Source organism: Vanessa cardui, chromosome 23 (genome assembly GCF_905220365.1).
Source record: "Vanessa cardui chromosome 23, ilVanCard2.1, whole genome shotgun sequence".
In the NCBI taxonomy this organism is placed as follows: domain Eukaryota; kingdom Metazoa; phylum Arthropoda; class Insecta; order Lepidoptera; family Nymphalidae; genus Vanessa; species Vanessa cardui.
In genome coordinates, this window is record NC_061145.1 from 2,033,576 (window position 1) to 2,047,263 (window position 13,688).

General features: G+C 34.0%; 1 protein-coding gene across 1 annotated transcript; it reads right to left on the reverse strand.

Moving 5' to 3' along the window:
- Positions 1 to 470: 470 nt before the first annotated feature.
- LOC124539896 lies at positions 471 to 12,992 on the reverse strand. Its single transcript, XM_047117258.1, has 7 exons — positions 12,870 to 12,992; positions 7,840 to 7,957; positions 7,001 to 7,071; positions 6,079 to 6,154; positions 4,381 to 4,527; positions 2,665 to 2,824; positions 471 to 631 (listed from the first exon to the last, which is right to left on the reverse strand). Exons 1-7 carry the CDS (start codon positions 12,963 to 12,965, stop codon positions 493 to 495), a joined length of 807 nt encoding a protein of 268 aa, XP_046973214.1. The 5' UTR covers positions 12,966 to 12,992; the 3' UTR covers positions 471 to 492.
- Between the last annotated feature and the right edge of the window lie 696 nt (positions 12,993 to 13,688).

Sequence of the window (13,688 nt, forward strand, 5' to 3'; positions counted from 1 at the left end):
TATTTTCCTTACTATCTCAACCGTAATTTATCGATTTTCAAGTCATCTTACACCGATTTTTAGTGACAACTCTACATGAAATTCTACACAACTACACATCAAAATATAAAAAATAATATTTAAAGAATAATTAAAAAAACATCTTCGTATAAAAATATTTATTTAAAAATAAAAATCTTACAAATAAATCATCGAGCTTAATAAATAGACATATACGATTGCGAGTTCAATACCAAATATAACGATGAAAAATATAAAGCGAAACGCATACTGTAGTTTATTATGTACCATGCTAAGATGGTTTCTCATTCTTGCTATTTACGAGAGATTTTGTTCACATATTCCATTCAAATGAAAAAAACTCCACAATATGCGGTAAGTTTTACAACTCACTATAAGTTGGTGGATGATCCGATCTTCTTTCTAAAACAGATGGTACCCTCGTTCAAATAATAAACAGTAATAATTAATGCGTCCTAATCCTGTTATATTTTAGTACAGGAATATGGTGCCGTCCGAATGATTTTCAACTTTGATGGTAGGTGGTGGAGGATCCCTTTCGAGTAAGTATCGCCTCAGTTGTATCAATTCAATATTGATAATCGAACATATGATTGTTCCTATGAGTAACCTGCAATGAAAAAATATATTTAATTTTAAAGTAAATTAGTGGTTCTCAAACACTTTGCTGACAGCACCTCTAGAGTTCATTTGAGTACAATATACAATTTATATTTATATTGAAACGAATGTTTTTCTAAACATTCCATTTCAAGTAACAACAGTACAGTACAGTACAGTAACAGCCTGTGAATTTCCCACTGCTGGACTAAGGCCTCCACTCCTACTAAGGAGAGGGTTTTTGGAACATATTCCTCTACGCTGTTCCAATGCGCGTTGGTGGAATGCACATGTGTCAGAATTTCGATAAAATTAGATATATGTAGGTTTCCTCACGATGTTTTCCTTCATCGCTGAGTACGATTTGAATTATAAACACAAATTAAGCACATATATAGAGTGGTGCTTGCCTGGGTACAAAACCCAAAATTATCGGTTAAGATGCACGCGTTCTAACCACTGGACCATCTCAGGTCAGTAACAATACAACACAACAATAATATACATAACAGTATATTTATAATAGTTCAGAAAAGTACTAAGTAATAAGACGAGCTTATTTCTTAAAGACATTTATATTTATGTATTAAGACCAATAGATAATTAATTAATTGCGTATAATAATACATAAGGGTTGAGAAATTCCTTTTTTAAACATTTTAATCGCCGTATTTAATATTAACAAGCAACACAACGCAAGTTATAACTACTCGATAAATTTATGTGGAATATTTAATTACACAAAATCAACGCTCGTCTGATATCCATCCTTAAAATAATAGCAATTATAATTGTAGCTATAAATAAACCAATTAACTAAAAACTGTTTTACAAGCTACCAATTAAATATAAAAATAAAGAGAGTATTGTAATATAAACGCAGTCCACAGCAGATAACGTAGAAAACAGAAATATTGAATTTAAATAAAAAATAATGGCATCATATTAAAATATTAATATTTATATTTAAATTACTATTGAAATATTTTAAACGATGAATGAAGCGAGCGTTTGAGAGCCAAATGGCCCAGTGGTTAGAGCACGTGCATCTTAATCGATGATTATGAGTTCAAACCCAAGCAAGCACCACTGAATTTTTATGTGCTTAATTTTTGTTTCTAATTCCTTTCGTGCTCGGTGAAGGACAACATCGTGAGGTAACCTGTATGTGACTAATGTCATCGAAATTCTGCTACATGTGTATCCACTAAGCCTCATTGGAGGATCGTGGTGATATGTGCTCCAAACTTTCTCATCAAAGGGAGAGGAGGCCTTAACCCTGCTGGGTTAATTATAATAATTAACCCAGCAGGGTTAAGGCCTTATAAGGGTTAATAATATAAAGTTATATAAGGGTTAATAATTAAAAATTTGTATCAATTTATTTTTGTGGTATCTTAATAATCAGATATATGTGCAGGTGGGCATATCTAGGAAATGAATATTAACTTATCTTAAAATAAATCTTAACTTATCGTAATCTTAACTACAGTATTTCCAATTATTAATATGTATATATAACTCATCGCGTGTAAAGCGAAAACGTCTTGAGGAAATCTCTATATGCCGGAATTCGTCTCTTAATATACAGATATGATTGTCATATTCCAAATTAGGAACGTGAGAACATTACGGCTCTTCGTCTCCTCGAGATTCATGGAATTTTCCACGTGTTCCTTTATACAATTTCCTGCTTTCATCTCGTAATATGTGGTAAGGAAATTAAGATCATTATAGCGTCAAATAAAGTTCATGATTCAAGCATTTTTTGGTGTAGGGCAAACGAGCAGGAGGCTCACCAGATGGTAAGTGATTACATAACCCATGGACATCTGCAACACCCGGGGGCTTTTAGGTGGGTTACCTGCCTTTAAGGATGGAGTACGCTATTTTTTTTTAAGGTTATCAAATCGAATCGGTTACACAGAGTGGTTGTGTGAGGTGGAAAATGTCTTAAAATCGCGCCGTCGTCGAATTGCGGACGTTAAGGTGGTGTTGGTTACATATTTAGTTAATCTAAAATTAATAATCAAAAATGCATACCAGTATGAAAAACCTAGACCTCGACTAGGTTCTAGGACTCCTAAGGCTATGTAGGAGAAGGCTAGATGTTCGTTCAGACCGGACGTCGCCCAGTATATTCCAAACAACATCATCACTGTTAGGCCAACGACAGCTGTCATTACGTTCGTCCAAACACAACCTAGAAGAGAATTATATCAGTTATCAATATCGGGAGAGTTCAAGATATATTGGGTTCGATTACAAGATGTGTATAATAGGAATTGCTTACAGATTTCAAAGTAAATAAATATTGGACAACATCACATACATTACTCTGATCCCAATGTAAGTAGCTAAAGCGTTAAGTCTTATGGAATATCAGAAGAAAAGACGGTACCATAAACACCCAGACCCAAGACAAAACAGAAAACGAATGAACTTTTTCTACATCGACTCGGTCGGGAATCGAACTCGGTACCTCGGAGTGGCGTATCCATGAAAACTGGTGTACATACTACTCGACCACGGAGGTAGTCTTGTGAGTATAAGTAAAAGTATGAATCTTAAACCGAATATTTGCTTAATGGTAGCACTTTGTACAAGACTGGTACCACCGACTCATCAGATATTCTACCCCTATATAGTAATACTAAGTATTTTTGTTATCAAGTTTGAAAGGTGAATAAGTCAGCGTGTAACCATAGAATGGGTATATAATATAACATATTTGATTCCAATATTGGCGGCGTGTTGGCTATGTAAAGTTGGTATTTATTACAGCGCCAATGTTTGACGTTGGTAACCACTTATTACCCAAACATTGCAAGTCCGGCGAAAATCAAAAGTAGTATATTTTTTGTTTAACTGAGCTCAAACACAAATTCAATCTCAATTTTAACACTCTCATAACCCAAGGGAATGACCCATCTCACTTAAGTGAATTCAATCTTAGGATCAACGGCTCCCATGCTTATGAATTTTATAACATACAAATTGAATATTTTTTACAGTTCTTACCTAGTGTTTAAGCCCTAAGTCTCACAGTCCACAGCAACATAATCTAACCACGAAATTAACAGGTATGGTTTTATTAGGTTTATTTAAGCATAAATGTTTTAAATTATATGTAACTAGCGGCCCGTGCCGGCTTCGCAAGGATTTTTAAATATTTTTAACTTTTTTTTTATACATTTTTATTGCTTTTTTTATAGCATAGGTTGGCGGACGAGCACATGGGCCACCCGATGGCAAGTGGTCACCATCACCCATAGACAATGACGCTGTAAGAAATATTAACTATTCCTTACCTCGACAATGTGCCACCAGCCTTGGGAACTAAGATGTTATGTCCCTTGTGCCTGTAGTTACGCTGGCTCACTCATTCTTCAAACCGGAACACAACAATATTGAATACTGTTATTTTGCGGTAGAATAACTGATGAGTGGGTGGTACCTACCCAGAAGGGCTTGCACAAAGCCCTACCACCAAGAAATTATTTCCGACATGCTTAACGAATGTCGTTCTATTTCAACTGATTTACATAAAAACCTTAATAAATTATATACCTGAACATCCCTTATTAATCCCTCCGACTATTAAAGAAAACCACACGAAAATCCATTTAGTAGTTTTAGAGCTCGAGAACAGACAGACGCGGCCCAAACAAAGTTCCTCACTTTGTTTTATAATATGTAGTGATAGTGATAAGGGTAATAATTTAGTAAATAAATTAAGTTTTATGTAAATCAACTTACCAGGTAAACCAAATATAGGTTCTGTAGGATTTTTCAAAGCGTTAAGTAGCGCCAGCCCGGCTGCTATCACAGACAGTACGAGCTGCAGGAATAACATTACGAGCGTGCTCACGTATATAGCGAACGACATTACAGGCGGATCTTGCACTGGAAGTGGAAAATTTTGAATTTCAAATTTGGAACCCAGAACAGTGATATTTTTTTTTTAATTTCTTGATAGGGCGCGGCCGAAGATCTTTTGGTATCATTGACCTAACTGCTTCCCTAAATTATCTTTAACTCATTTTCGCCAAATAAATAGGAACACATATTTATTACCAGCTGAAGCGGTTTCACGATACGAATTCTATAAATCTTTTTATACCCTTGGTGAGTGAATTAAAAAAGAATTAGTAGCCGTTTTTCTTCCCTGGGACCCAAATTATCCCTTTACCAAATTTCAACTAAATCAGATTAACGGTTCCAGCGTGTAGAGATAACTGTTACCACAGACTTTTTATACTTTTGCATTTTTTTATTTATATATTTAAATGCGTTTGTTTAGCTTGTTTTTTAGTTAGCTTGTTTGTGTATTACGCTGCACCCTGATTATATTTTTGATCATTGTCCCAGATTCATGAGAAGGGCACTATGACAACTGGTACCTCCTTGTAGGAACTAATTATTTTCAGCAATTAGTACATTAAAATTATTTTTCTTTACAATTCTATGGTAAAGGTTGGTAGACGAGCATATGAGCCACCTGATAGTTCACCATCACCCATAGACAATGACGCTGTAAGAAAAATTAACTATTCCTTATATCGTCAATGTGCCACCAACCTTGGGAACTAAGATGTTATGTCTTGTGCCTGTAGTTACATACAGATGCAAAATAGTAACTGGTATTTATTCACAGGATAAGCTTTGCCTCTAGCGGAACGCCGAATACTTTGTGGTATTGTTGATATTTTGTTTTAGTAAACTTATTTATTTTTGAACATAGCGTTCGAATACTCGATAGACAATATTGTATTGCAATGCATAGTTTTTGATGTGATTATATGAAGCCTCACGGATCAGACTCAGTCGTGATGAAAGATATAACGCTATCATATACTGACATACCGAGTCTGTACTATGTGTGCGTTTTTTATTGCTTGTGTTTTTTTTTGTTGTGGAAATGTTGCAGTTCAGTCTTGATAACGTCTACGGGAATACAAATGAATTCCAGACCTCCAGACATTCATTAAGGTGTCTCCTAGCATGCTTCTAAAATATATCTTTGTAATGTATATCTTTTTATTTATTTAATTGAATATGTTTTTGTTATAAATAATTTCACATATCGATAATTCAGTGAAAGACAAATAAAAATAAGAAGCCTCAATTATTTTATTATAAGTGTTCCTTTACTTTTTAAGTTTTACGTATTAAGTAAAAGATTATGCAGATGAATAAAAGCGTGAAATTAAAACTTATAAACTTCCAGACAGGATAAATTACGTACATATATAATTGTAATTAACTAACTGTATTATTAAATGTTAAAAGAAGTAACTATTGAGTTTCTTGCCGGTTCTTCTCAGTAGAGCCTACTTCTAGCTTCAATTCAAAATTGTTAAATGACGATTCAAAAGTGCTTGTAAAAGCCGGCTTGAATGAAGTATATTTTGATTTGATTTGATTTTATATATTTATTAATATAGGTTATCTTACAGGGATCTGTTGTGTTGACCGTCGTTACAGAAACACAGGCTTGGTTAGTTCTATACCCTTGAGCTAAGGCGCGCACCTGGAATAACAAACAGAAAACCACAGATTTTAATATATGAAGTACCTTTAGTACTTATATCAGCTATATACTAGTTGTCACGCACGGCTTCACTCACGTTTTAGTCGCGTCAGTTCTTAGGGATAATGTACTATATTGAAGTTATAGCATGTCATGAGCTGAGATGGCCCAGTGGTTAGAACGCGTGCATCTTAACCGATGATTGCGGGTTAAAACCCAGGCAAGCACCACCATCTATATGTGCTTAATTGGTGTTTACAATTCATCTCGTGCTCGGCGGTGAAGGAAAACATCGTGAGGAAACCTGCATTCTAATTTCATGGAAATTCTGCCACATGTGCATTCCACCAACCCGCATTGGAGCAGCGTGGTGGAATATGTTTCAAACCCTCTTTCCTTAAGGGAAGAGGAGGTCTTATCTCAGCAGTGGGAAATTTAGAAGCTGTTACTAGCATGTCATACTCAATTTTATCAAATTGACTGATGTCACCATAAAAAAAGTATCAAATAAGGTTACTTTCATATTTATAATATTATTATAGATTTCTAGAAGACTACGGATATTAATAATGACAGGATGAATGCTATTTTCGTAACCTTTTATCTACAAATATTTGGTAGGTTTTGTGCAAACCCATCTGTCTGATTCTCGGTAAAGAGAGATGCCGGTCGGAAGAAACACAACCTGTGCCGTGGCCTGAAAGACATGTAAGTCCCCGGGAAAGAAAATATATTATAATGAGTTTTTACCCACTATGCATACAGTTGCGTTTAAGTCAAGCGAAAGATGGTAAAATTCAATATAATTGTGTAAATATTCTTATCGTTAATATTCTTATAGTTTACCTCTTCAGCCCTCGCCTCCGCTTCTGTTTTGCAGCTGACTGCGCATGCGTTCATGTCCGGTATGCATGTCACTGTTAAAATGTAAAATTTACGATATCATTTTAAAACAGATTAGTTATAAACACAACTAGTCGTTTTAGGGTGTCGGTTGTCAAGTGTTAGGCAAAAAGTAATGTGCTTTCTTGGACTTCAAGTTTGGTTCACATCACATTTCATCTAATTCGGTTCAGTGGTTTAGTCGTGAAAGAGCGACAGACAGACAGACAGACACAGTTACTTTCATATTTATAATATAAATATAGAGAAGTGACTATACACCTAACGTAAAGTCAGATGCCAACTACAGTATGCCTAACAGGCGGCCATTTTCAGCCGCTTTCAGACCTGGTGTCGCTGTACAAATTGCATTTTTCGTTCACACTTGTTCCGTTGAGCTTAGTTGCCAATCACTTGCCAATCAATGTCGGCGCGTGTGGCGTATTACAATAGAAAGTATTATCGGCTTAGTGTACGAAAAGCTCAAAATGGAAAAAGTGAAGGCTTAGAGAATATTTGACCGCTCTGAACCAATTAGGATTGTTGTATACGATGTATTTTTTCAATTCAGCAGGTTTTCTTTCATATTACTTTAATTTACCTGCATACTTTTTTATACTGGCAGGAAATGTCATTATCAATTTTTTAAGGACGAAAAAATATAAATTTTAACGTTCAAAAACCACAGCCGTTTTGTGTCCGTTCAGTTCTTCGATCTTATTCCAAAAAAATAATACTATAGTCAAACGCTTGTAGTCAAATGCCAGTTTTTTTCTACTGATTATTATAGGACTATGACTTACTGTGAAGATTATTGTATGAAGGTGTCGCAAATATGTAAAGGACGAATTGACCACCGAAGAGTCCATAGTTGGCACTGCTATCCTGACTTTGGTTATCAGCATACGTAGTTGATACTATCTGAAACAAGTCAGGGTATTTTCATATTGAATTTAACTGGCTTGTACTAAATATAAAGCAAATCATGAGTCTTTTAGAACATGAGAATATTGGGCCCCATCTTTTTTGGAATATTGGGATGTTCTGCCAAAAAATTTCTTCTTATACAGCCAGTTTTGTCGTCTTCTTCACCAACAGCCTGTAAACTTCCAACTGCTGGGCTTAGGCCTTCTCTCCCTTTGAGGACAAGGTTTGGAGCTCACCAAGCTGCTCTAAAATATCGTTGAAAATAATCACATGCAGGTTTCCTCACGATGTTTTCCTTTACCACCGAACACCGAGTTACAAACACAAATTAAGCACATGAAAATTCAGTGGTGCTTGCCTGGGTTTGAAACCATTCAGATCACGCGTTCTAACCACTTGGCCATCTCCGCTGATGGCCTGTTTAAAAGCCAGTTCAACGACTGATCTCTGTACGACCGTGTTGGATTTCGTGTAGAAGTCGATTGTATTTGGGACCAACATTGTGCTTCAATATCTGGCGAAGTTTGCCTCTCTTGGTTAGGAGAACATCACATTGAACAAAACCATAAAACAGAGAGCATATCCGTGTTTTTGTATAGATATGGAATTTGTATGTGGTACGAGAATTTTGGATTGATAAAGACTAGTCACGTGTATGATTTTGTTTTAAAGTAACTTCCTGTGATCTTTGATATATTACAAGACCAAGATCTAATTCACGATTAGCAGTCTTTGTGTGAATTATTTATACGTGAATGGTAATGATGATGTCATCTTGACCGATTACGACAACTACGCAGGATATATTTTACTGCACACGTATGTCCAAACTCAGGTACCCTTAAGACAATGAGGGAACATTGTCTTAATCTGTGGCGACAAATTCCACACAACCACAAGAAGTTCATGCACAGGGCTGATGATTTTACATGCTTTCCAACCCATTTCCTACATACAAACTCTCGGATATTATTGAGAATATTTCAATAGACAAAATCAATCATTTTATCGCTCCGATGTGGCATTTGAACCCAGAACATATGGATCTGAATCTTATATGGTCACTAGACCAACTGCAGTCAACTTATTATACAATTAAACATTATCCATAACACACTGCAACTTCTAAAGTTTTCTGTATAGGGTAATTTTCATTTAAAAATTACAAAAAAAATATCCTAATTATTTAGTATAGAGAGAAGTATTGCAAAAGTGCTTGTAAAGTCCACTCGAATAAAGTATATTTTGATTATGATTGAGAGTTCTTCCTGTGTTTTGTTTTTTTTACAAGTATCAAAATTCACTGATGAAAATTTTCCAGGAAATTCCGTAAAGTGTCAGAATAATTTTACCGTTTTATCATTATGAAATATGATTAATGATTGCGATACGAGAAATATTAGATGTAACGGGCGGTTTGTCCACGATGAAAAATACTATAGACAACATTTTTTTTATTATTATTTTTTATTGTATTTCTAATACTAAATTAAAACCGATTATATTTATTTCAAACGATCAAACTTGTCTTTTTTATAGAATAGGTAGGCGGACGACCATATGGGCCACCTGATGGTAAGTGGTGACCGTCACCCATAGACAACGCTGTAAGAAATATTAACTATTCCTTACATCGTCAATGCGCCACCAACCTTGGGAACTAAGATGCTTTGTCCATTGTGCCTGTAGTTACTGTACAATAAATTGGTCTTTAATAAACGGTAGCTTTAGTTTATTATAATTAGAACACAATGTAGTTTCTTATCAACATAATATATTATAATCATTTGTTGTACGCATAAATTACGATAATATACATATATATGATATTTCTTATTTATTACTGTTAAACTGTATCTAGATCATAAATGCATATAAGAGATAATATACGATAATAGATTATTAATTTTACAAATCTGATATGATGTTACAATAAGGTAAAACTTCGATTACAATTCGAAGTCACATTTAAACACATTATACAAAATCACAATCAAAAAAAAAATATTCTAGTAGGCTGTTACAAGCACTTTTGCATCGTCATTTAACAATTAGGTGAAGCTACCACCGGTTCGGAAAGTAGATTCTACCGAGAAGAACCGGCAAGAAACTCAGTAGTTACTTTTTTCAACATTTAAAAAATACAGTAAAATACAGTCATGTTAGTTAATACAATTATTAAAACAATATATCCTGCTTGGAAGTCAACAGGTGTACATATATATATATATATATACATAGCCTGTAAATTTCCCAGTGCTGGGATAAGCCTCCTCTATCTTTTGAGGAGAAGGCTTGGAGCATATTTCACCACGCAGCTCCAAAGCGAATTGATACATATGTATTCTATTTTATTTGAAAATAGACACATGCAGGTTTCCTCACGATCCTCCACCGCGCAGCATGAAATGAAGCTGGACCATCTTGGCTCATTTATTTTAATTTAAACAAAAAAAAAATTCTTCAAATATTTAGAGTAACATTGTTTTATAACAATGTTATGTAACTTTAAGGCGATAAGGGATAGGCCTTATTGCCTATAACTATTTTAACGCTCACAGACAGCACATACATTTCCAAATAAATATTTAAAATAACAACGCCAGTACTTTGCAATCTGTGCGAGCACCGCCTCAGCGCTCTTACGTATTTTACGCACGTCTTATATATTTTACGTAAGCGTTCAGTCAAAAATGGGTTATACGTTAATTTCCCAAGGGAAGTACACGCGTCTATTGGGCTTAAACTTGTATTAGAATTATAACAATTAGTAAAAAGTAGTTTTAGTTTTGTTTATTTGGATTTTCTCCACTTATGGTTGGCATAGAGTATATATAAATACTGTATATTATAAAGATAATTACTGTAACTTTACGAACGCCACTATATCAAGCCTACCATACCATACCCTAGGTAGCCAAGCAAATACTATTAATGTATCATATTAAGTAAAACGTAGTAAAATTGTCTATGAAAAAAGGTCTAATAACCTCCGTGGTCGAGTAGTGTGTACACCTAAGTTCGATTCTCGGCCGAGTCGATGTAGAAAAAGTTCATTAGTTTTCTATGTTGGGTTGGGTCTGGGTATTTGTGCCGTGGTTATTTCTTATTTTTCAAAACACAGTTTAGCTACTTACATTGGGTTCTGAGTAATGTATGTGATGTTGTCCAATATTTATTTTATTATTTATTTAAATTTCTTTGATTTGTATATATAATATTTGACGAGGTCAGAAGGCTATGTTAGTATAGCGTCCATACCGGAAGACTCAGTAGTAATAATTAATCAGTCTATCGTGTAAATAGAACCTAAATTAGACCAGTAATCCAATAGCGCTAAATACATAATTATTTCATACAAATACAAATTTATTTTACTTATGCAATGCTTCTTTAAAATAGTTATTAAATATACCTTAAAATTTGTCCCGAAATTGTTAGAAACAATTGGCTGTCTATGTAAGATTGCTGTCATACTATTCTTAGTAAAGCGAAAAATATTGATAAGATTTGATTTATTTTTAAAACAGTTTTTAATTAGATAAAATTAGTCCATTATCTTCATGCCAATGCCAGTGTAGGTTTCCACCTGTATCATCATTAATTCACAGCTACAACTACACCTCTTAAAATGTATCGGTTAACTGTTTATTTATTTTTTAATTCGATCCGACTCGGTCACCACTTATTGTACTCTGACAGTATAAGTATAACAAATCTATGCCCGTTTACTTGGTAGATCTTTGTACCCGCCTATATGCATACCAACCACTATAGTGATTTAGATTTTTGTGTCGGTTTGAAGGGTGAGCCAGTGTCAATACAGGCACGAGGGATATAACACCTTAGCTCCCAAAGTGAACGGCTAATTGACGATGTAAATAAATTGATTGAATTTGCCAACATGTATTGTAGATGGTAACCCTTTTTAACAAAAAATAAAGATTGCATAAGTAACTCTGATCTGAGATGGCCCAGTGGTTAGAACGCGTGCATTTTAACCGATGATTGCGGGTTCAAACCCAGGCAAGCACCACTATACATATGTGCTTAATTTGTGTTTAAAATTCATCTCGAGCTCGGCGGTAAAGGAAAACATCGTGAGGAAACCTGCATGTGTCTAATTTCATTGAAATTCTGCCACATGTGCATTCCACCGCATTGGAACAGCATGGTGGAATATGTTCCAAACCCTCTCCTTAATGGAAGAGGAGGCCTTATCTCAACAGTAGGAAATTTACAGGCTGTTACTTCACTTTACTTTACATTTTAGTTTATAAGTAACTCATATCATAATTCAAAATGAGAAAATGTAATGCATTGATACATAATAGGAACATACATATGTACATAATGTCCATATACCATTACTCTGAAGAATTTGTAATACATAATAATATGCTGAGAATACTTAAAATGGTTAACGTATATGCACTTTGTTATGATGCAGTTTATTTGGCTATTATCAACGGGGCTTGTATATTTTATTAGATGTAATATAAATTTAATAAAATTATATTTATAATAAAGATAAATAAAGATAAACGCCGATTACTAATAGATACAATGTATCTTTTTGGGGAATAACAAATGAAGTTTTTTTGAAGATATAATGACTTATTTTTCAAGTAATCTATTTAATAAATGTGTGTTAAGATGAAATCAATATTATCAATATAGGCTTTTTTTTCATACAGGAAACATTAGGAATTCACTTAACTTTTATGATAGTTATAATGCTTTAATTTCAATAATTTTAAAAATTTATAATAAAACAAATTATTCATAATCAACTTAAATAAACCTAATTTATTTACAATCCAAAATAACATAGGCGTTATTTTGACAGGAAATTCTTAGCTTTTTTTAAATAGTTTCGTATATATTTTTTATTCAAAATACTAACCCAACTGTCACTAGATATGGCCACAATTATTAAAATAACACACAAAACACTCGACACGAACGCACCGAATATGTAGCCGCGACGGGTCGCCGCCATTTTGAAATAGGACTGATAATATCGGCGTTGAAAATATTCGATTAATAATTATCACGATAAAAATTATCATTGATAATAAAGAATTATCATTTGATAAAATAATTAATCTACGTCATCGTTCTGAATCATTCTGTTGAATCCTTGAAACTCGTATATGCAGCATATGGTGTAAATTATAACAATACTAGCGACCCGCCCCGACTTCGCACGGGTGTAATACTGATACTAAATATACTACACAATTTGTTTATTTACTACATCACATTGCAAACTTCTAAAAATATCAGTGATTCTTTCATGTATTATATACACAAACCTTCCCCTTGAATCACACCATCTAGTAAAAAAAACCGCATCAAAATCCGTTGCGTAGTTTTAAAGATTTAAGTGTACAAAGGGACATAGGGACAGTAAAAGCGACTTTGTTTTATACTATGTAAAGACTAGCTGTGTCCGTGACCTTGTACGCGTTTTAACATAACAAAAAAGATATTGTAGCCTAAGTTACTCCCTATTATATCAGTTATCTGCTGGTGAAAGTCCGTTCAAAATCGGTCCAGCCGTTCCAGAGAATAGCCGCAACAAACAGACAGACAGACAAAATTGTAAAAAATGTTATTTTGGTATATGTAGCGTGTATACATACATATGCATTGAGTAAAAAAAGGCAATTTTAATATTACAAACAGACACTGCAATTTTATTACACGTATGGATTAATGT

Bases quoted from the DNA above. Each gene is read 5' to 3' on its own strand.
- LOC124539896 (XM_047117258.1), bottom strand. From the start codon at position 12,965: ATGGCGGCGACCCGTCGCGGCTACATATTCGGTGCGTTCGTGTCGAGT. The intron at 6,155-7,000 runs GTAAACTATAAG...TTGTTATTCCAG, and splicing joins CGGAGGCGAGGGCTGAAGAG to GTGCGCGCCTTAGCTCAAGG. The intron at 632-2,664 runs GTATGCATTTTT...TTTTCATTGCAG, and splicing joins GGTCTAGGTTTTTCATACTG to GTTACTCATAGGAACAATCA.